The sequence below is a fragment of the Callorhinchus milii genome, unplaced genomic scaffold (assembly GCF_018977255.1).
Source record: "Callorhinchus milii isolate IMCB2004 unplaced genomic scaffold, IMCB_Cmil_1.0 Scaffold6, whole genome shotgun sequence".
NCBI classification, from domain to species: Eukaryota; Metazoa; Chordata; class Chondrichthyes; order Chimaeriformes; family Callorhinchidae; genus Callorhinchus; species Callorhinchus milii.
The window spans coordinates 3,161,072-3,185,579 of record NW_024704747.1 but is presented as its reverse complement, the minus strand read 5'-3'; the positions used below and the strand labels follow the sequence as shown (position 1 = coordinate 3,185,579).

Sequence of the window (24,508 nt, the reverse complement as noted above, 5' to 3'; positions counted from 1 at the left end):
GCCTTCAGAGGAGAGGGAAGATAGGAGGGTGGAAATGTCCGAGAGGAAGGTGGGGGAAGGCTTGGGGGACGGTAAACAAGAAGGATTTTGAGGGAAAGCCTGGAGGGTGGTAGAGGGCAAGGTGTTCAAAGGAGGGGAAGATTCCGGAAGAGTAAGGAGAAAGACCGAGGGGGGACCGGGAGATGAGAGCCACACCACCGCCACGGCGATTAGGCCATGGGGTTTGGTGAAAGGTGTAACACAACAGTACAGTGAATTGATTGTATATTCTGTGGGCGAAACAAATTAATTATTAATTGTTCATGTCCTGCCTTTCAGGATATTTCAGTATTCGAATATTAAATCGTGCTATCTGGTGATGCTTACAGAAGTCTTGAACTGGATGTGTTCATAATTAATGAAGGTTAAGCTTGTTTAAAATATTTGGTTATCTTAGAACCTGTGGGAGACTTCATTATGTAGCAGTGCTACAATTTGTATTTCGTAAATGAGCCTTTATATAAATCTAATGGTAAAGCCTTCAACTTATCCTGGGTTGACCCAGTATCTGTTCAAAATTTCACGATGTTCAATTAGATTTTCACCATTTAAATTTGTAATACGTTCTCTTGTTTGCTGATAAATGGGAGAGCAAGACAGAAAAATTCTAGCCATTGCATAACTGGTATTTAATACTGCCATCCCATCTGCTGCTTTGATGGAAAGAATCTGGTATAGATTGGTGGTGCTTTCAGGAGACGCCTGTGCCAATAACCAGCTGTTGGGATGAAATTGATAGAGCATGCAGAAAATAATAATGAGGTAGATTCACTCTATCATCTCAATGTGTTCGTGTCTATATAACCGAATAACTGAAATGGCTGTGGCCTGCTTGGAGCCTTGTCGAGCTTTGGCTAAGACTCAAGAAAGAAAATAAGCCGTAATTCAGTTTTGGAAGCGCACAGAGCAGCCTTGTAGTCGGTAAATTACACATTCACATTTACAGAGGAGCACTGTTTCTGTTAGTAATGGTATCGTACACTACTGAGAGTGTTCTGTTTGAAATAGACAACAGCTCTTCTGTTTACCTAAGTTGAAACACATTTTTCCTTTTGCCTATTTTCTCTCCTTTTTCCCACTTTTGGGATATAGTTCCATGAACATCGGCATCCTATCGTGTTCAAGTGGCCAGTTTTCAAGCAGAAGCCCAAACAGAGTGTTCAGAGATCATTCTGTCGAGGAGGGTATTGGTGCTTAGTCCAATCATGTCCTTTTCTGAGTTTCACACATACAGTTTCTAAAGAGCGGCACTGGATACCTGTCAGCTGTGGGAGCCTAGCCGCTATTCTTTTCCCCTACTAACTCCCCCTAACCTACTAAAGAAATGTCAGTGCTTGCACTGCTGCCTATATGTATTAGTTTACTCAGCACAGTTGACGATTGGATTTCTGACCTTTTTGCTCTATATAGTTCAGTATTACACTGCCCTCAATTTACCTACTATGATATCAATGAGGTTTTACAGACATGGTTATTGCAACCCCAGCAAAATGGTGTATTGAAATTAATTATAGCTGATTCGGAAACTTAACCTCAAATGTGTTTAAAAATGAAACGACAGTTGGCTGAATAATGCATTATTAGTGTAATGTGGAAGCTAAACTTGAGAGTTTAACGGTTTAATTTGTCACCAAAATAACAATTATTTTAGTCATGAAAATATGAGGTCAGTCGAGGGTAAATAATCAAATGGCATTTTCTAGCACTAAAACCTATTGACATTAATCGATAGAAGTGAGGCAAGCTCTTATTTTGCTGTTACTAATAGTCTTGGATGCTACTAGGTAAATTTCTGTTTTTAATCGAATGTCATGACCTAACACAAAAATCTTAAGCGTGACCTCACACGATTAATCTTAAATAATTAGCTTCCAGGCTCGCTGAAGCTGAGTTTGAATCACAGTGCTTGAACATTATACATAGACTTAGATACATACATGAGAGGGAAGGGAAAAACGCTTGGAGGCTTTGAAGTTCACTCCTGCGGGAATCGCCCTGCTCCATCTGCCTTATCAAATTGCATCTACTCTCCTAATGCTCCCTTCATAAGTGGGCAAAAGAACCAGAGAAAATCAGAACCCACAGCCAACTCAGAGGAAATTTTCCTGGAAAATCCCTCCTTGACTCCCGCAGTCAAATGAGTTACAGGAGAGGACTGAGCCAATGGTCTTGTTAGTGCCATTTGCACAAACAGTGGAGTCCTGTAGCTCAGTGGTTATAGCACTCGCCTTGCAAGCGAGAGACCTGGGTTCAATTCCTGGGCAGGGCGAAACGTTGGGCACACCTCTGTTTACCTAACAGAAGTAGGAACCCGATTGTTAGTCGATTGGCGGATTGGTTTTCCGGGGGTAATAATGCCTTTAATAAAATAATAATGAATTGGTCAATCAATCCACGACTGTTTGTTGGACACTGCTGTGTGCAATTCGCTGCTGCACTACAAAATGTAGTCAATTCATTTTACAGTATATTCTGTGAAGCGCTTGGAGACTTCTCGAAGACTTGATGAGGCACTATTTCAAATGCAAGGATTATTATTATTAAGCAGTATCACATGCGAGCCTGCTCTGGCTGAAGAAGTGCTAACTGGTATCCAGCCCAAAGCTTTTTCCACTTTTATGGAGATGTAAATCCCTCCAAAATTAGCCTTGCTTCCAGTTTATATTTTTTCCCCAAACTGATCATCTTGCTTCTCTAGTTATCTTATTCTTTTGTAATATAACAACTATTTGTATTTATATAGTGGCATTAACATAAAATAATGTCTCAAAGTATTTAATAAAGGAGTATTGAATCCAACAAGAAACCTAGCTGAGTTCTCAATCTCAACTGTATAGCTGTAGGGGAGATGCCAGATTGAGTCATGGATGCGTGGTTCTGAGCAGTGAAAGTGAGGAAGGAATATCAGAGGGTCTCAGTGGGAAGCTCAGAGTAGCATTGGTGGAGACCTGGAATCTGATGGCTTCTCTGTTTTCTTTGCCATTGATGATGATTGGGGCGAAGGGCCTGGAAAACAAAGTAGATTGTGTGCATTGAAAGAAAAACTCTAATTGGAAGAATTGCATTTGTAGAATAGTTCTTTGTTTCAATAATCTCGCATGTACTGTATTTTCTTATTCTGATTTTGGTGGTTTTCGCTAGCACATCTAGTTTACAGAAAAATGCCAGCAGTATCACTGAGATTGTTTTTTCTGCACTCTTGATAACAATCTACCAACAGTGGTCTGCAAGAAAACAGTTCACTATGAAGCATGAATAGTATTTTCATCGTAATTGGAAAACAAATTGCATAGAACAACGTAGAGCTGAGTATCCACAACAGGTGGTGCTTACATAATTTTCAGATTGTGATTAATGTTGTCAGATCACAACTTCAGGACCGTTTGTAGAAGGATTTATATTGAAAGTAAGGTTTATTTTAAGAAGAACGTTTATTCCCAGTAGAAAATACAGATTGCTGACCACCACATTATTGGGATGTGGAAAGAATAAAGATATTTCTGTTTACATTAATACAGTTGACCTTTTTAAATAGCTTTGAATATACTTGCATGATTTGCGACCTTGGAAGATGTACAATACTGCACAAGTACAATACTAGAATGGAGTTTCAAGGCTAGAACTACACATGTAACAAAATATTTTTCATCCTGTACACTTAATGGAAGTAGATTTTCATAGAAATAAATGGAATATAAATTGTCGTAGTAAACTTAAAGGCAAAATTTACAAAAACACCCAAAAAGAATGACCGTGTACTAAAGCTAACTCACATACAGTACAGCACTTGTGTTTTAAATAGAAATGTGGTTATTCTCAATCTCCTTAAGCAATCCCATGCTGTTCCATGCTGTAAACGGCTATACTATTGGAAGTAATTAGCACAGTTTCGTCAGAGCATTTCATTTGACATTACTGAATTGGATCCAATAAGAATATCTGTCTCCCATCCTGTTATATTTTAAAACAATAACAATATCGTACATAATTGACAGAGTACGAAGGTGGTTGGAAAATATTTTGAAATAAATGTACTCAAAGTTTTGGTGAGCTTTTTATATTTTTTCCCTATCTCTACACACTCTCTCTCTCTCTCTCTCTCTCTCTCTGACTCTGTAGCCTCACATTAAATTTGTTTCCCTCACATTAGCATGTTCACCATTCCTTTCCTGAGGCACAGATGCACATGATCCTGTCACTCTGCCAGGGCTGTACTTAGTGCACAGGTTAGATCAGGATAACTGAGTTTAATTTGTTAACTTGAGTTTAATTGCTCTCCTATATCCCTTTTTGTTCTTCCGTTTGAGAAAACACCTGGCAGTTGCTTAGGTCTTTTCAGCAAGACCTCGGGAAATTATTTCATGGATCATAATGGCATGAAACTACCTCCTGTGACTGTTTGATCCAGGAGGGATGATTGGATAGTAATCTAGAATGGGAATCCTGCCCAACAACTTGGTTCCTAACTCAACGAAAGTAATTGTGTCCTCAGCACCACTCTGGTTGCGATCAACTAGTGTAGCCTAGGCCAGGGATTGAACCTTGGATCTCCCTGATTCTTGTGTCTTGATACCATACCGGATGATGCATTTATTTATTGAACCATTTACTGAGCCCAAAACATGAGTTAACTGATAGTATGAAATTGTATGTCAACATTTATTTTGCTGGTGCAATGAAACTAGCCTTCTGTAGACTCAATTATTATGTACTGATGCAATCAATGATGCATGGCATTCATTTATTATTGAAAGATTTATACTTTAATCTTACAGTTTTAGTGTTGCAGCCCAGCAAGGAGTGGACTGTTTTGTTGTGCACAGTACCAGACATCCTTGTTTGCTTTTATTTTCTTTGTTATCGTGTTTCCTCAACAGTCTGGATTGTTTTTATCACTGGACACAATGAAAATGACCGACAATAGTAGTTTCCTATTCCAAAACAATCTTGACATGTAATCAAGTAAGATAATGTGGTGCGAAGAACAGAGACGTTGTAGTTAATGAAAGGAATATGTTGGCACAATGACAATATGCCAGTTATTGAATTATCCGATTGTTGCATGTATGTTTCAAGCAGATACAACACTTGTAAGACATTATTAGTGAGGGAAGATAAAACTGTCTTGGGAATGGTTACTTAGTAATTACACCCTTATAGCTTTGTAGCTGGTCATGTTAACAGGCTGGTTTGCCTCTGACGATATTGGTGCAAAACCTGAAGATTAAAGTGATTATTTAACATGTGAAGTCTTTCATCGTGACACAGTGGGTCAAATGGCCTTCTTTTGTGACTGTCAGGACGAGTGCCTACTTTCTGACGGTTCTTAAGTGAAATGTATTTTTATTTGTACCCTAGTCTCTGGTGCTTTGATGAGGTTCAACTGAGGATAATTCTTTGGGTAGAAAACCACCTTTGCTTTAATTATATCCTTGGAAGGATTGCTAATTTATTGTTTTATGAGAACTTGCATCAATACAAATGATGCAGAAGCAGTGGTCCAGTAAATAAGTTAATAACTTAAAATGTACAAAAAGATATTTAAACCAACTATCATTTCAGAAGGTGTCTGTGTTGTCAGTAAATTAATGCAGAATACTAAATGAAATGTTTTTTGAACATGGTGATTTTCTCTGAAGCTGTTGTTTTCCGCTGAAGCAATGATAATTGCATTGCAAATCTGTTTCTTATCAATTGGCTGAAGATTCTCCTCAAACCAACTCCATATAATTTTGTATAGGACTGCAGTTCAAAACTTCGTAACGTGAGTGCCATTGCTTGTGCAATTTTTATACAACAATTAAGTGTTGGGAAGTTGCTGCATTGTCGGAGGTGCCATCCTTCGAATAAGATGTTAAACCGATGTCCAGTCTGCCTGTTCAGGTGGGCGTTCTCCCTGTGGCTGGTCCAATAAATCCCCAAATAAGACTGATCACTCATTCCTTGGCTATTTGTGGGACATTGCTGTGTGCTGCCGCATTTGCCACAGAATCCAGTCAATCCACTTTACAGTATATCCTGTGAAGTGCTTTGAGAAATCTCAACAATGTGTCAAGGCACTATCAAATGCAAGGATTATTATTCTAGTATTCTGTGCTTTCAGTCAGTCTATCAACTAAAACCGAAAGTGTTTCCTTGTAACCCACCTTTAAATGGAAATTCCAGGGATGTTTGATGGAATGGAATGCGCACTCTCTCCCTGGAGGGACATATCCTGCTTTACCTAATTCCGGAAAGTACTAAGCCCAGGTTGGCAAGAGCCAAGGCTTCGGGACCCCAGAGTGTGTTGTGGTCCTGTGGAGTCTTAACTAGCTAAAACTGCATAGCTTACCATTGAGGGGACTGCCAGGCAAGTTTTCCTTCTGTTTTTCCTGATAGGACAACGCTAACCGTTAGGGCTTTGGCTTGCAGGCTTAACGGGAGCTGAGTAGAAAGAGTCCATGCTCCCAGTGACTAGTCTGTCCTTCAGAGTCCTACGGATAAGCCAGCCTGGAAACGCTGTCATCAGGGGACCTGCCTGGCTCAGGAATTCGATCATCAAGACTGCTGCTGTGGGTTGGATCGGTTCCTACATTCCGTTGCCCAACATGTCACCTTGGAGCCAGTTCAGCTCCAATGAGAGATACAACTCTTCTTTACCCCCTCTCGGGGGAGAATCACTAGTTGGTCATTTGAAATCAATAAGTATTGGTTTAAGCCCTCACTATATAGATAGTAGGGGGGAAGTGGCAGAAAACATGGTTGAGAAGGTCTTAATGACGGGTTTGAAGGCAGGGTGAGAGTGGCATGGTCCAGACTGAAAGCTAACCAACTGATGAACGTGGCTGGTGTTTACCATGAGAAGTAACTGCAGCCTGGGCACGAGGGTTGCTGGAAGTCACCGAGGTGAGGCTATGGGGATTTAAAAATGCATTTGCTCTGCAAAATTGGGAGTCCCACGACTGTTTGTGGGTCAACAACAACAACAAGATTCCATTTATAGAGCGCCTTTCACGTCGGGAGGACATCCCAAGGCGCTGGACAGTTGGGCCGGGACCCGAGCAGGGGGGAAATGGTCAGGGTGAGGGGAGGGAAGGGAGGGAGCGAGGAGGGGATAGAGAGTCGAGAGTGGAGCTGAAGGCTCGGTCAAAGAGAAAGCTCTTGAGACCGGCCTTGAAGGAGGAAAGGGAGGAGGCGGCGAAGGCACTGGGGGATGGAGTTCCAGAGCCTCGGGGCTGAGAGGCTGAAGGCCCGGCCACCGATGGTAGGGCGGTTGGGGCGGGGGATGTGGAGCAGACCGGAGCCAGAGGAACGGAGGGTACGGGCAGGTAGGTAGGGGGATAGTAGGTTGGAGAGGTAGGAGGGAGCGAGGCCGTGAATGGCCTTGTAGGTGAGGATGAGGATCTTGAAATCGATCCTCTGGGGGATGGGGAGCCAGTGGAGGCGAGCGAGGGTGGGAGTGATGTGGTCGCGGTGTCTGGTGCGGGACAGTACACGAGCTGCAGAGTTCTGAATGACCTGCAGTGTGGAGGGAGGGCCGGGAAGGCCGGCGAGGAGAGAGTTCCCGTAGTCCAGCCTTGAGGGGATAAAGGCGTGAACCAGGGTTTCAGCAGCGTGAGGGGTGAGGTAATGGCGTAGTCTGGCGATGTTCTGGAGGTGATGGAAGGCGGTGCCAGTTGTGGGGCGGATATGAGGGAGAAAGGACAGCTCAGGGTCGAACAGAACCCCGAGGTTCCTGATGGCTTTGAGAGGTGGAGAGTGCGGCCTTGGATGCTGATGGTGTCAGCGCCTGAGGTGCGGAGGCGCTGACGTGAGCCAATCAGGAGGGCCTCGGTTTTGCACACGTTGAGCTGAAGAAAGTTGTCTCTCGTCCAGGACTCGATGTCGGACAGACAGCTGTCAGGACATCGGGGGTCGTGGAGTTGAGGGTAGAGGAGGAAAGGCATCATCTGCGTACATGTGGCGCGGGAGGCGGCAGCGACCGCCCCCCACCACCGCCGAGGAGGTCCGGACCACCGGTTCCGTCTCAAGAGCCATTCGTTTTAAAGGAGAGGTTCCAAAAATTGCACCAGTAACTGGACTCAGGGTCCAGGTGATGCGCAGTGTTGTGATGGCGTTAGCAGTGCTGCTCTCACTACACGTTCATCGAACAGCAGCACAACCCCAAGATAAGGACGGTTGGGGCCTCGAGCTCCCGCACGTCGAGCAATAGCTGAAACTGTCACACTTGTAGGTCGCAGTGCATATTTTTTTTTTTTTTGGGGGGTGCCCGCAGTTTTATTTATTTTCGGGGGGTGGGGGGGTAAATGTCTGTTCGACGCGAGGCGGTCGTCGTCGTTTCTGCGGCGGTGAAAGTGAAACTGCGCTTCGGGTCTTTCTGTACATATGAAAAGAGAGCCCGTTACCCACAGTGCTTTGCCTGGCCACCTAGCTGCAGCTCTGAAAAGGAATCGCAGCCCCGAGGTTCCCGAATTAATCAGCGCAACGAAAACCGGCCTCGGGAACGGGATCAATAGCGTTGCACTCGGCGCGTCCGCGCGCGCGACCACGTTCCCGTGCCGCGATTGCCCGCCGCGTTTTTTGCCCACAAAATGTACAGTCGATCGACTTTGAGGCGCTTCAACGACCTGATGAGGCGCTGTATCAAATGCAAATAATCAAATCAATGAATCAGGATTGTTAAATTGCTTTGTTCTGTGTTTATGAAATAAAAATCATAAATCCACTCCTAATATTTTTCAGGTTGCCTTGTTTGGCATTGAGATTTTCTCTGCCCTGGTCTCGCGTCTTCAGGATCGTTTTAAATCGCAGATTGGCACAGGTAATTTATTTGAAAGACGTTTCATTCAATTCTTACTAACCGCGTTTGTTCAAAAGAGTGCATGGTGCTCACCGTGCACTGATTTTTATTTTCTCCTCCTGGCTCTGTTAGCTTTTTCAAACCCAATTCAAGCTGCAGTTTCTCTGATCATCTAAGATTTTTTTTAAGAAAACCTCCAGAATAAAAGTTCACTCATCCTTTAATGGAATCTGAGTTTAGTTGGGAATATGATTTGGTTCACGTGCACTGGAAGGTCTCCAGTATGTTGCCCAGTGATCACGAGGTCGGTATTAAGGGGTATGGCAAAACGGGCGACATTGAATTAAAAGTGCTGCCAAGGTCCAATAAATTGGTCGAAGATGCTTGAAGGGAATGAAAGTGCCTTCTGTTCCTGTATTCCTGTGCAATATTAACCCTGGGCTATTAGTGTCAGCAAACTATTTGACAATGGAAGCATCATTGCTGAGGCCGAGGCCGTGTTTTAAGTGTTTCAATTTCATTTTACTTAATCGAGCTGTTTAAATGTCCAAGGGTAACCGTGTTTAGTTTTTCTTTACAATTTTCTGTAGCCCTACCCAGCTTGATAGACCGACTAGGAGATGCAAAGGATCAAGTACGAGAACAGGATCAAAGTCTGCTGCTAAAGATCATGGAACAGGCAGCCACTCCACAGGTACACAGAACAATTGCAATAACCTTATTCTCCACAACCACCTCCTCCCATGACCTCCAGCATCTCTATATTTTCCATTGCCAGACGTTCTTTGTCAGACCAGCTCCAAGAGTGATTCCATTGGAAGTTGGGTGAAATCAATATGGTTGTAATTGATATAATATCGTCTTCTCCTGGGGAAAATGGGTCAAAAATCCATTCTAATGTTACAATATGACGCACCACATCTGTGGCCCAATGACAGGTGCTCTGTTGAGAACCACATAGCCGGATGTTGCATGTTAAAGCTATGTTACAATTTAGATGAAAAAAAATCAGGATGATGGAAGGTGAACTTCTTCCACATAGCAAATTCTTATTCTTCCAAGCAAAAAAATGAAATTAATAATAATTTGGTCACTCAATCAGTGACTGTTTGTGGGACACTGCTGTGTGCAATTGACTGCTGCATGTCGTCCACAAAATATACAAGCACTTTATAGTATATTCTGTGAAATGCTTTGAGATGTTTCTTCAGTGGTGATAAGGCTCCATATCAAATGCAATGATTATTTATTACTATGTTCTTATGTTCTTCAAAGCAACTTTCAAAACTGAAAGAGAAATGAAAAGGAGCTGTTACTTTACCTTAGTTTGAATTAAAAAAAAAGCATTTTGATACCATTTAAAATGTAGATATATTTTGTTTTCTTTGGCAAAATATGGATTATTTCAAAATATGCACAGGGTGAGCTGCAAGAGAACAGCTTTAAAAATTCTGACTGTAAACTTTTGTGTTTTTTTGTACAGTATGTTTGGGAGCGAATATTGGGAGGATTCAAACACAAGAATTTTCGATCCAGAGAAGGGGTTTGTCTTTGCCTTATTGCAACGTTAAATAGGTAAGTTTAATAATCTACCCAACAAGATTTTTATAAATATGTGGTAGTTGTTCAGGTGGGCCATTGCTTAATGATGATTGTTTTTATTTTTCTTCTTTCAGTCATGGAGCCCACAGTTTAACCCTAAGCAAAATTGTACCCCACATCTGTAACTTATTAGGAGATCCAAACAGTCAGGTAAAAGGTCTTCCTGAATTTTACTGTGAAGTCTTTACAATGTCTTTGAATTATTGTTAAGGAGAAACAACTATCAATCGTGAAGTGGAGTTTTGTAAAGTATGGATCGGAGACTTGAACACAGAATAGGACTGTTTTGCTGAGATTTTGATTTTTTTAAAAAAAGGAGTCCCGAGACCCATTGTAGCATTCTTGCTGTTCCACTGAGCCCAGTCAGCTACCCCTCCCTCATGAGGCGTTGAGATTCTTGATGTAAGCTGCGTATGCTGAGTCATTTCTGCTCCAGTTCAGCATTGGATTTGTTCAAATGCCTGTTTGGTAATGGTAGAGCCATCTGTTGGTTTGTTGAAATAATGCAAACCTCTCGCAACACCGCCTGTAGGATGGAATTGTTCATTACATTAATCTCACTTCCCAGTTTGGAACCGGTTTCAGTGAATAATAATAATAATCCTTGAATTTTGACATAGCGCTTTTTACGTCTTCTTGCCATCTCAAAGCGCTTAACAGAATAGACTGTAAAGTGAATTGACTGTATATTTGTGGACGGAGCCCAGCAACCAATTGCGCACAGCAGTGTCCCACGAACAGTCGTGGATTGAAAATGACCCATTTACTATTGTTTTGTTTTGAATAAGACTTGTGAAGGGGTTTCAGCTTTAAAATAATTTCTGAAGTGAATTGAATTTATTGTGTCTTATTGTGGCAGGGTTAAGGTTTGTAATGCGCACTAGTCTTGCATTCTAACAATATCATTTGGTATAATTTAGTGTCTAAAGTCTAGTTTAAATCCATTTCTCTAGTTTTAACTTTTTAAACTTGTTTTTCCTTTGACCCTGAAATGCAGCAGGCACAGCAGATTTAAAGCTGCAAGGTCTCAAACTTATTACCTTGCTAAGTGCATTTGGGGGAGAATTTCCACCTGAATCTAGATTTACTTTTATTTTTCGTAAATCTCACAGAAAACCCTTCAATGATAGTCCCTCAAAGCAGAATTTCCTCCCACATAGGATTGGCTGGATTAGATTAAGATTCAGCAAAGCGTGATGTGCATCAGTTTTATTTTATTGTTCCGCAATAAAAATATGTTTTTATATATAAAATATATGTAAAGCACAAAATTGAATGTGAATTAAGATATAGCTGGAGTCGTAGAAATTGTGTGTGGGGGGTGTTGGGTGGTCAACGGTTAGCAAGGAGGAACCTAAACATGCTCACTGTAGACAGAATGACTCACCCCTTGGTATCGAGAAAACATCCGCTTATTCAGGCAATAAATGCGAATGAATGATTACAATTGTTGATTAATCTCTATTTTGTGCCTGAAAATTGCTGCCAAAAAAAACTGAGCTGCCAAAAAAAATACCAAATTGTGCTCGCTTATCCGATGAAAATTTAGAAGAAAGCCCTCATTATTACGTGTATTTGGGATCTATAAAGTCCCAGCCCACTCTGAAACGGAGTGCGAAAGTGGGTTTCACACTACATGCATCTGAAATCCTAAATTGAGCCAGCCGACTCCCATCGCTGCGCAACAAATGGTCCCCACGCTAAAAGAAAAAGGGCTCATTTCTGGGTCAACGGGTCACCACCAAATTCACGGCTTGATTTGATCCGCAGGGCGGGAAGTGACGTCGGTGGAAACCTGACAAACAAGACGTTGGGCGATTTTTTTTTTTGATGGCGGGAAGTTCAAATGGCCGACGTCCGGGCTCGTTAGGTTGTTGTGGATGTGCGTGTATAGTGCAGCCATGTTAGAAATGAATTTGCGCCTTGCTGAAGTGCATTGTAACGGAGCTGGCTGGAAATCGCTGGAAATAACTGAACCCCTTTCAAACTTGAGTGCGGAGTTTAGCCGATGAATGCTGCCCCCTCGTGGTGGTAAATTATTTATAATTCTGATTTGCAAGGAAACAAAGGGTGAAGGATTTATTTTTTTCTACTCACTGGGCGCAGCTGATTTGATGATGTCTAACTTTTTAATGGGATTTTCCTTATTTTGTGCCACCGTAAGCAAGAGGTTTCATTCAGATAAGTTAAGTAGTTTTATAGCGTAGCAAAGTAATTTATCAAACCTAAGCATAGCAAAGACCTAGTTTTACTAATTGTCTAATAATACTTAGTAATTGCTGTGATTTCTTTAAATCTTCAGGTCCGAGATGCAGCAATAAATAGCTTAGTAGAAATATACAGACATGTAGGAGAACGAGTCCGAACAGATCTTCATAAAAAGGGGCTCCCACAATCACGGTAAGTGTAAACCTGTATTGCATTATCAACAGTTCTCATTGCATACAGTTACTGAAGCACAAATAGCACACAATTCCCTTCCCTGTCCCAGCGATTGACGTTCTCTTGTTTTATGCCCTCAAAGATATTTACAACCTGAGGTTTTTTGCTAAACCAGGTATTTCGGAGTAATTTAACCAAATATTATAAAACTACACCTTTATAATTGTAAGTGAAAATTCAAAATCTAAGGCTTAGACTTGTTTTACCTTAACCGCAAGGTCAGAGTAAGGAAGGTTGATTTTCTTAATTAAACATGCTATTGATGGATTTTGCTTTTTATGACTGCAGATTAAGATGATATTATGAGCAAATCTATGAAAATTGGAGGAGTAATTATCTTTCTTGCAAACAAGTCAACATTTGCTACCGTTGAAAGTAGAGTATGTTTTATGGTCAGATTTCAGGTGCCTCCAGCTTTTGCTTCCTGCCAGTTTCTGTGCTGTGTCTATGGGTACTGGCTGTAACCTTGTTCAAGTGATTGAGCAATGAGGGCTGGCAGGCTCAGCTGGGGAAGGGTATCAAGCTAAGCCGAATTCTGTCCATGCATATGGACTTTACAGCAGGAATCACTGCATTGTGATTATGTGTGGCAATCCGGGCCAACATTGTTTTTCTCTCTAACCTCGTCTGGGAATAAGGACTTTCACTGCCTCTTCAGCTATATCAACAAATCCAAAAGATTTGAGTCTTCTTTGCCACAACAGGCAGTGGATCCAGCCTTGGATTTAAGGACTGTGACCTAGGGAATAAAAGCAGTTACTGTATAAAATGTTTCTGTCATTTCTACTCAGCAACTGTGCCCTGGATCTGAACTCTACTTGAAATATTGCCACTTGGATTATACGCTACTCGAAATATCATAAGGTTTATTTCATCTGCTTGCTTGCTGCATGTCCCTAATGGTACCCTGCCTAATTCTGAAGAGTAAGCACAGGAGGCCATGGTGCTGTACCAGCTCATTGAAAGAGCTAGTTGTGTAATCCCACTCCCTTGCCCTTTTCCCAATTCCATTTAAATTTATTTTCAAATATTTTACTTTAATTCCTTATTCGAATTCTATTTCATGCATATGTACAATATATTCTGTGACGTCTCAAAGACATAAGGCAATGCATCAAACGCAAGTATTATTATGCAATGCCCATATAATCCATCTACATTAAAACAATTCTTAACTGCTCCCCATTTTGGTAAAGATCATAAATCGACATCCTACAGTTACTGACTTGCTAAATAGAATGAGACAATAACTAGAATTTGCGTTATTCCCTCATTCCCTCATTTTACTAATCGGAAATGTACTTCCTAATGCATTAAATTCAGTGCTTGAAACTTGAACCTTTCGACCGATTGTATAATGGTGTACCACACTAGGAATGATCGGAATGTTAAGACTGAGAATCAGATACAGATGTTGAAGCTTACCAAGAAAAGAAACTGCAGTGTTTCTCTGACAGGAATGTATCTGGGCTAGATTGATGTGATTTTTATCTGTAGTTTGTGCAATCAGGATTCTACCTTAAAATAGAGGAGGTGTCTCCAAGTGCTGGGCTGTAACTTGGAACTTGTATTTCTTCAGGACATGAACACTTAACAGTTTAGGACAGTTTGGGACTATCATATTGGTAGTCAGAAAAATTGCTGGTGATGCACGCTTATATGAAACCCTCTTTTAGATCTGACACTAGAATTTTCTTCTTTTTTGGGGTCTCATTTTTTTTTGCTTAAAGTGCAACACTGATAATTTTCAAAACCCGGAGTGTTTGGAAAACTGGTGCTATTGTGCAGAAGACAGCAGTCCTGAAGAATAAAGGTCTTAATGGTGTGCAGTTCCATGGCACTGACTACCCTTTGTACCTCAGCCAAGTATCCCATTTAGCAATTTTCTCCCTATCCTTTCCTAAAGGATACCCTCTCTGTATCTATCTTCAAATCCCACCTTAAATCCTACTCTTTGATCGCACCTCTGGCCACCTCCACCCCTCTTCCTCCGAGCTCAGCATCAAATGCTACCACTGTGAAGCACTCCGAACTGCTATCCTACATGACGGGCACTATATAAATGCAAGCTGTTGTTATGAAGGCGTTTTGGATCCTTTTTCCTTACTGGGTAAGGTTTTGTGGTTGCTGGTTATCCATTTGTGTAAAGTTGGGCCTATTGCCTGGTTAAAACGGAGCATTTACAGCTCTGCTTTTAGGGGGGAAGGAAAGACCTACTTTTAGCCCAATAGAGTGGTCTTGTGGTTAAAATAGTGCACAGCATGCAATTTGGCATATAACTTTATTTTCTGTGAAGTAATTCATGCAGAGAAGTGTTACAAATAGTATGCTCTTGTAAAATAGTTGTCAATTTTTTCAGATTCATTTTGCTCAGAATACCTAAGTTGTTTTCTAATCTTCCATATATTCTGTCGCTTCAACATGTAATTCTTGTACCTAACTTTCTGATTCCTCTTTTTCATGTTGATCTAATCATAGCCGTAATACTTCCCTCTGAGTAATCTGAACAATTTAGTAGGCTGAGCTGAGCAGCTGAAAAAACGTTAGGATCGTAGGAGCAGGCTATTCAGCTTGTTGTGCCTATTCTGTGACTTCCACCGACGAGGCAATATATGAAAAAGACAATGTTGGCAAGAACTATTTTGGATCAAAGGGCTAGATCTCAAGTGTGAGCTCAGCTCAGACACGTAGAAAATAAATCAGCTCCTAATTCCTATATCAACAGCCTCCTGAATACAGCAAATCGGGTTCCTTTTATAGAAATTTCAGCCTAGGAGGAGGCCTTTTGACCCACCATTCTCGTGCCATGCTAATTCTTTTTCTCTGCAACTTCAGTTTTCAAGCGTTTAGTTAATTACCTCTTACGTTGTAGTTGACTCGGTTTAATAGCCACTTGAAGTAATGCATTCCACATCCTGATAACCCTTTTGTATAAAAATATTTCTTCTTTCTGCTTTGTCAGCGATTCATTTAAAACGAGCATATGCACTGCAAGTTCAGATCCTAATTCAGAGGAGTTCAGATTTCCTGCCTTGTACATTGGGAGTATTATAAAATCACAATTCTGGTTGTGAATGTCTGATAATACCCACAACGCGTGCTCTATATTCACCAGTGTCTCCTACTGGGAAAATTTAATTTGGAAATTTGATGCATGTTACCGTAACCTACAACAGAACATGTGCTACATATAACTTAGATCTAGTGGGTTTTCAAATCAAGCAATTCCCCTGGTCATTTGATATTTTGGAGACAAACTTTAAACTGGTTTGGTTCTCTATTCTGTTAGTCAGAAATAGTACAACCCATCTTCAGTTACTAGCCTCCTGAAAATTCAGTATGCATTCTGGCAAGCTGCCTTCATAATAATAATCCTTGCATTTGATATAGCGCCTTATCACAGTTTGGTGGGGCTTCTCAAAGCGCTTCACAGAATATACAGTAAAGTGAATTGACTGTATATTTTGTGAGCGAAATGAGTAATCCTAATATACTGTGTGCATCACACACAGTGTCGTCATTTCTTGGTAGATTTGGAATTCACTTTCAAGTTTTTGTAGATTTGTTTCAGGCAACTTTAGTATTTGCGGTCTTGCCAGTGCTCTGTACAGCCTCAACAGCATTTCCTTGATTTCAAGTCAAGTTGTATTCAGTTGCTCAGATGTTGTACTCAAGTTATATAGAGCTCTCTTATTAGGCTGATCCAGAGTACTGCATTCAGTTCCCAGGTGCTGTGAAGCAGGGAGAGGGGGCTGAAAGGCATGTGGAAGCGGTGGAAAGTGGAGCGACCTGGATGATTCAGTGATGGAGGAATTAACTATGAACATCCATTAGGCAACATAGGGCTCTTCAGTCTTGAAATCGGATGTCTCAGAAGGAATCTGGTAGAATTTGTAACATTTTAAAGGGGATGGAAAAAGTAATCATTTTGGATGCCCCAAGACAATAGAATAACAGGACATCGTCTCAGAGTTGCAAAGGGCAATTTCATTGCAGACGCCAGGAAGTTTTTTTTTACTCTGAGGTAATTGGAACAAGTTGTTGCGAAAGGTGATTGAAGCCAGGACACTGATATCATTTATAATGTTATGATGGACAGATGGTAGGTGGGTGTTCCAGAAGGATAGGGTCATCAAATGGGCCCAAAGGGACTTTTTCATCTGAAATGCTCTTATGAAGCACTGGCTATTCCTTTTGTCTTGCAAACCACATTCTATACCTGTGTACGAGCTATTAGTGATTTGTTTACTAGTGCATCCAATTCCCTTTATTCAGTTGTTTCCTCCAGAGGTTCCCCATTTAACTTCTATTTCCAATAACTGTTTTTGTTGTCCAAATACATTACTTCGCAGTTGGCTACATCAAACTCCATTCGCCATAAATCAGCCCACTCACCTAATATGTCAATATATGTACTTGCACACATCTGCACTGTTCTTCACAGTTCACCACACCTCTGAGTGTGTCAGATTGTGGTCCAACTTCAATCTTTCTAAACAAAAAATATATAATTAAATAGAAATAATAATTTTACTGTTTGCGCAATTGGCTACCGCATTTCGTCCTCAAAATATACAGTCAATTCACTTTACCGTATATTCTGGGAAGCGTTTTGAGCCGTCTCGAAGACGCGACGACTAAATTTTTAAAAAAAAATCTACTGGGGTCAATTCCAGAACCCTCTTACTAATAATAATCCTTGCATTTGATATAATGCAAGGTTTATTATTAATAAAAGGGTTCTGAGATTGAACCCAGAAGATTTTTTTAAATTTGCCTTCAGGTGAGATAATCTATATTTTTTAAAAAAATATATTGGCTTGAAGCTCCACTGAAGTTGCATTGATTTGCTCTTTGTTTAACTTGTGTTGTATTTTCCTGTCAAAGTATGATTAACAAGGTGCACCCAGTGTAACGCTCTTGAAAACAGATTTTGTTGACAACTAATTGCTTTATTTCTGGTACAGTTGAATTCATTATGAATGATGAATTGCCTCCATTACTCAGTTGCTTTTCACAATATTGTGCAGTGTTATTCTTCTGAAAGCTATCGATTGAGTTTGTTTAAATTAATAGTGTTTTTTGGCTAGCTGTCAAAAGGTTAGAGGATAACTGCTTAAGAATGTGAACTTTTAGCACAGGGGCAAATAAAATGATCAGAAATACTGATTTTTTTCTTTTAAAATGACATGCAGCCATCCCTACTTCCTCTCTCTTACCCCCCTCTCCATCCCCCTCACCACCACCACCACCCTGACTAAATCATAGTGGACCTTTATTGTAAAGTGTGCCAAACATTTTCAATGAAAAATCCCATTTACAAGGCTCCTTTTTGAATTCCTGTATCACTTTCACTTGAAGTTGGAGACTCTATAGGCCAAAATGTATCCCATTGGACTGATCACATTTAGAAGATTCATATGGTCTGTGTCATCACCATAATGAAGCAGATGTTGTATGAGAGTGTTTTGTACAACTCATCTTAAAAATTAAATCATATTCAGTCTAATTATATTGCACTTTTCGGACTGGGCTGGCTAATAAATCTTTCATCTGGCTCTAAAAATTCTAAATAATTATATAGGTTTGCTCTGAAACTGGCCAGGAGGCGCTGTGTTGTGTAATGCACAATCTGAAGATCCGTATGTATTTTTACATTGTTAAACCACACAAGTATATAAACTGTTACAAAAATCCCCAAATATCAATTGCATTAATTTGTGCTCAATAACTGCAATAAAGTCAAGTAAATTTCAATATGAGAAATTTGTAAGATTCTGACTTTATTAAACAATCGTTTTATATTTTTGTAACCTAATCACATTGGGACATCCTACCAATGTGAAAAGTGCTCTGCAAATGTAAATTTGTTGTGCACTGTATTGTGTAAGCAAAACTCAAATTTCTGAAATTCCGGGTACCAGTAACGTGAACTAAAGTTGCTAACATTACTATTCACCACACCTTGATGTGATAAAGTGCTATATAAAATCCAAGAATTATTATTATTCATAGAATTTACTCTGGTGCTCTAACCTCCGTGTTTGGGTACTGTGATCTTGTTATCATTGTGGATGGACTGCTTCATTTACAATGTACTGTGCTCTTACATTGAATTATATGGAATAATACTGCACGGATACAGCCGTTGGATGACTTATTTTACATTAGTATAGCTTAAAATTGGTTGGCGTTTGAAATTGCACAACATGTTCAGATTTTTCAATGTACCTTCAGGCTGAGTACTTGCTTCACTTAATCATCTCACTCTAAACATTATAGTCACCAAATTCATGCAGAAAGTATGCATGGCAAGTTCCTAAATAAACCTTTACCAAATGCAAAAATAATTTCAAAAATGATTTGTGATTTCCTACAGTAGTATTGAAAACTATTGCTATCTGTAAATGAAAAATTGAGTTTAAAAAGTGAGGGGAAATACAAATACAGTAAATATTAATAGTGTCCGTTCACATCAGGAGTCTTCTGTATGCAAATCCAACTTAAACTGATCATATAAAAATATCAGTGAGTGCAATATTAAGAGACTGTTTTTAATTTATGTATGCTTTGTATAAGTTACCATTCTAAATATTTTCCCCATAGATTTGCAAACAATACCGTTTGTTAGGTAAGGATATCAAGGGATACGGGGCAAAGGCGGGTAATTGGAGTTGAGGAACAGGTCAGCCATGATCTTAGAATGGTGGAACAGGCTCCGGGGGCTGATTGACCTACTCTTCTTCCTATGTTCCTTATGGTTAACCACCAGTGCAGGAGATTTTAGATAGCATGCAATACTACGCCATACGTCTTTGTTTGTGCTAAATTATTTCCAAAGAGCAAGTTTACAATAAATTCAGTTGACATTTATAAAATGCCTTTCACATTGGGAGGATGTCTCAATGCATACGTTTACCATTAACACATTTTTACGTACAAACTTGGATATTATACAATTATGAGGACAGAACATGTACGGGGAGGAAACCCAAAGGTTCCCCTTTTTAAGTCTAAGATTCAGCCTGTGGCTGCTTTTTGCCCAAAGTGTCTGAAAATAGGCAGCCTCGGATCCTCCATTAAATTGCCTTGATGGAGCCAGAATAACTCGAGGATCAATAAAAGTAGATAGTTGAGTCTGGGGCTGATGAGGTTGAAATCTAGATGAACTGAGACACCACTAAATAAATAACAGTAAGTTAATGCCATTGCCTACTTTTCTGGTCTTTAACCTTTGGCTTGTGAGACCCTAATCTCAGTGCGGTTTAGTATTTTGCGGTTTAGTATTTCACTTCCTCAGCACCAGCTGTCAGACTGATATTGTAATGAAGGCTAAAAGAAAACAAACAAACAGATTTTCAGTCGGTCCAGCTAATTTAGTGAAATCGGATATTCAATTCAGACAAATGTACGTCAATGCACTGGTAACTCAAACGACCCCTGCCATCTTATATGGAGATTTTACATGGACTGCAACTGGTTTCACATCGCTGATCTTTTATGCCATTTCATGTTATTTTTCTACTATTTTGATTAACATTGGTGAATTTGGGATTTCGCTGGTGCTAATGGCTGCTCTGCTGCATTTGGTTACAAAGAATAGTCACTACACGTGACCGTATCGGTATCTTTATTCATTATTATAGTGATATAACAAGAATAATCCTTGCAGTTTCATAATAAAATATCTCAAACCACTGCACACAGTTATTAATAATCATAATAAGCCTTGCATTTGACATGGCACCTTATCATGTTGAGATGTCTCCAAGTGCTGAACAGAATAAACTGTAAAGTGGATTGAATGTGTATTTTGTGGGCGAAAAGGTTGGTGTATTTGCACACAGCTTCATGAGGAAACCAAAGTTGGCGAAAAATCAGAACATCGAGTGAATTTATTTCTCTTTGAGTTCAGGAAATATTGAGGAAATCCAGTAGCGTAGAAAGGCTATAGCCCCTTCGTTTCCCTCCATTCTAAGATGGCCTAGTTCAGATCAGAACACTCTAATTCAGACTAAATATTGAACTGGGACTCATTGACTGCATGGCTCAGTAATTGCATTGTATAATGCTTTTATTCCATGAGGAAAACCGATTTAGCAGCCCAATAATTCTGTTTTTCAGCAGGTTAGTGGCATTTCATATTAATGATCCTGAGAGGTAAATACTATTTTTAACTAGTGTTATCACTAGGGTCATCATATAAAATGGTATCTTAGGAAAAATGTCACTCAGTAATGCGCTAACATACAATAAAGACATCTTGTTCCGGCTGTAAATTCCTATTTTGTCAACAGTTGCTCTTTATTTCAAATAGTGCCATTGCAGTCAGTTTTGAAGTTAGCGAGACTGTTTCTTAAACATTGTTGTGCCCGTGAAGGGAGAAAAAGGACTGAGTTCCTTTATCACCACTAGCAATTTTTTCCCCTTCCCATTTGTGTAGGCTTGCTGAAGTCCTGTAATTTTTACAATTTACCCACAGAGCATTATGAGATGCAACACTTCCTTGACTAAAGGGCGAATTCCAGGCCCTCAGCCTAGCAGTGTTTTATTTGTTATGCTAAATTTTCTATTTCTTTAAAATGATTGTGTAAATATTGTCCTTCTCAAACACCTATGAGCGTTGGCAAAAACAATTACACACTAGAGAATTGTCAGGCGTGTATATTTACCAACTCAAAAAGCAAGAAAGCTCAAGCCAAAACTCAACCCAGTTCCTCATAGATTGTGCTCCAGTTCCCCTTGGAAATGAGGGCTAAAATAAATCCTGCACTGGCAATTTACTCATTATTATTACTAGTAATATTGTTGTTATATCTTGTGACCATTAGGAAAGATCCAACAAGTTCATGCCAATATTAATATTCCCCATGAGGCCTCCACTTCTCCTAATTCATTCCCTTCTCCCTCATGTATGTATTTAACAACAACAAATTACACTTGTAGAGCGCCCTTCACGTCAGAAAGACATTCCAGGGCGCTGCCTAAACAATTTACTTGTGTAAGCACTTACTGTTTTTTTAATTTTAATGAGTTTTATCTTCAATTGTGCTACAATAATAAATCCATATTCCTTTTCTTTAACCAGGTTGAATGTAATTTTTGCAAAATTTGATGATGTCCAGAAATCTGGAAACATGATACTGAGTTCAACTGGTAAGTAACCGTTTTATTTTTAGTAGAGAATGAATTGAGATAGGTTTTATATAATATAGATATAAAAACAAATCCTAATGAGAATAAAGATGACAGATTTGAATATACTTTGTTTGGGCATTGACCTATTTTCAACACCAAGGGCAATCCTGCTATCTAAGCCTTTACCGCAGTGTACCAGCAAATGAGGGCTTTGACATTTCTGTACAGAGTTTTTAAATCCCGGTCAAATTAAAATTTATTTTAGAAACTGGGAATGAATGACTTGGAAGGAAGAAAAGAATGCGACCAACTGAATTGTTTCATTTGAATTTAGGTGGGGGCGGGGAGAGAAGAGAAATGGTAGAGGATAATAATTAATTATAAAATTATTTTTATTTATTTTCTTTTAGTTCCTTCTCCTATTTTTCGATATTTATAAACCTCTTTTCAATGTTTTTATTTATTTAATGGTGCATCACACAGATGGAGAAGTTGTGGTTTTAATAAAATTGATTATGATTTAGCCTAGCTTGATATTATTAATTAATTTACCGTGAATCAGAAGTGCATCTATTTTTCTCATAGTTGGAGGATATAATATTGGGATGAGCAGTCTTCTCTGGATCTACTAACAATTATTCTCCTGCATAACTATATTTTACTCCCAGCTCTCAAAGTCATGTCAGTGCAGAAAGGATTTATTTTCTTACCTTCTGTGTGGCAAATGGATCTGAATTCTCTTTGATGAATGAAAAAGGAACAGTGTAATTGAATCCCATTTTCAAATTCTGTTTCTTAATCATCTTTCAGAAGATGTGCAAGTATTTTTAACAAATATTTACAATTAACATTGCTTATTTCCTCAATGGGTCCCTGAGTGGAAATGTAAATTGAAGGAACAATTGTTAATCTTTTTAAAAAATATATGACGACTGTGGTGGGAGATATTTCTTGTGGCATTTTACTGCCATTGATGAAATGCGACAGACTTAAAAAGCAAGGAGCTTATTTTTCAACATCTACAGCAATGTTTGTATGCATTGTGTTGGTAATTACTCTTTCTTGAAATCCTCCATTAAAGCGTAGAGAGGAAACATAAGTGGATGACTGTAAATGTCATGGTTATTAAAGAGCAATATTTTGTAATAGTGTTCTTGTGTAAGAAGCTGGTGCCTGAATGAAAACATGCTGCTTGTTGCATGGTTACTGACAGCCTCTCAAGATTCTTAATAGTTTGAGCCAAGCTGTAAAATGGAGGCTCAACCTTGCTTTTTCTATATCGCCCTTTTTTGTAACGCTGCAAAATCTCATTTCATGCATTCTTCTACATTGTAATTACGAACTCTTAAGATGCAAATTATCATTTTAAACTGGAAGTTGGCAGTTGAACATCTAATTATATTTTTGAGGCATCTTTTGTTGTTAATTGTGCAGTCATTTTCTGCACCCCTAACAGAGCTTTTTTTTTTACCAGCCTGAAAGAGCGTGTAATTAACTACCAGTTTGTACCTTTTATTTCAACATGAGGTCGCTAATGATGTATAATTAGATTTGGTAATATTTCTCTGCCCCACCCCCTCCCGTCATCTTGGAATCAATTATTTTATGGATCGATTTGAATTTTTTGCATTTATTGTTCTGAGTGTCCCCGATGACTGTGAGAAGAGAGCAGTTTAAATATTCGAGTTGAGAAATTACAATTGTGCTTGATTCGGCAAGTAAATCAATGTCTTTTTCCCCCCCCCTTCCCTCTCTTCCAGTAAACTGAAGTTCATTCTTCCTTTTTTGTTGTCTGTCACCTTGATAAGATCTTTGCTCTTGCTGTGCTGCAGCTTTTATTGAGACGGTGTGTGTGGAACAATAACTGTCCCACAGATTTTCTGTACTTGTGTGCAGTCAGAAGAGGAGACAAGCTATTGCAGCAGTTTACATGTCAATCAGGGTGAATGTAACTGGGGAGGGAGGGGGTGAATACATACAAGACTGAAGCTGAGGAGCATTATTGAGCTGGCACAAAATAACCTCGTTTGGGTTTTCATTGCTCTTCGAGTTTCCATTGTGTAAGCAGACACTATGTAAGCAGGGATTGCTTTCCACTGGCTGATTACATTTAGCGGACGATTGGAAAAAGGGGGGGGGGGTTGAAAAAAAAGATGAACAGATCCAAGATATCGCTTGCTTTCTGTGATGACCTAATTCTCAAAGCCTTGTTGCTATTGTAAACCATCAGCTGCTTTAGAAATCGAAGAAAAACGTGCCCCAAATCTCAGGAGCCAGGGCTAATGTGGGAAAAGGCGATTCCACTGGGGAGTTTTGCCTGTCCCCTGCACTAAAAGCAATAAAAAAGCGAGCTGCAGGCTTTTACTCTGGAGGTGACTGGCAGGTGGCGTCTCTGTGAGGTCAGATTGTTGGAGGGGGTGGGGAGGGGGTTTGTTTTAGCAGCGTTGAGAGACTGAATCCTCTGCAAAGTACCCAAGACTAACGTAGAGTTCAGTGTTTAGTTCTGTG

General features: G+C 39.8%; 1 protein-coding gene and 1 non-coding gene across 2 annotated transcripts in view; one reads left to right on the top strand and one right to left on the bottom strand.

Annotated features, from left to right (window-relative positions):
• clasp1a (cytoplasmic linker associated protein 1a) overlaps nt 1-24,508 on the top strand; it is a 130,472-nt gene that overhangs the window by 23,832 nt on the left and 82,132 nt on the right. The window contains 6 exon segments of the mRNA XM_042336477.1: nt 8,761-8,839; nt 9,409-9,512; nt 10,302-10,393; nt 10,495-10,570; nt 12,723-12,820; nt 21,951-22,018. Of these exon segments, the coding sequence (XP_042192411.1) occupies nt 8,761-8,839; nt 9,409-9,512; nt 10,302-10,393; nt 10,495-10,570; nt 12,723-12,820; nt 21,951-22,018 (517 nt within the window).
• Nucleotides 8,071-8,197, bottom strand: LOC121849421. Its single transcript, XR_006085222.1, has one exon. It is a non-coding gene; the product is annotated as a U4atac minor spliceosomal RNA (small nuclear RNA).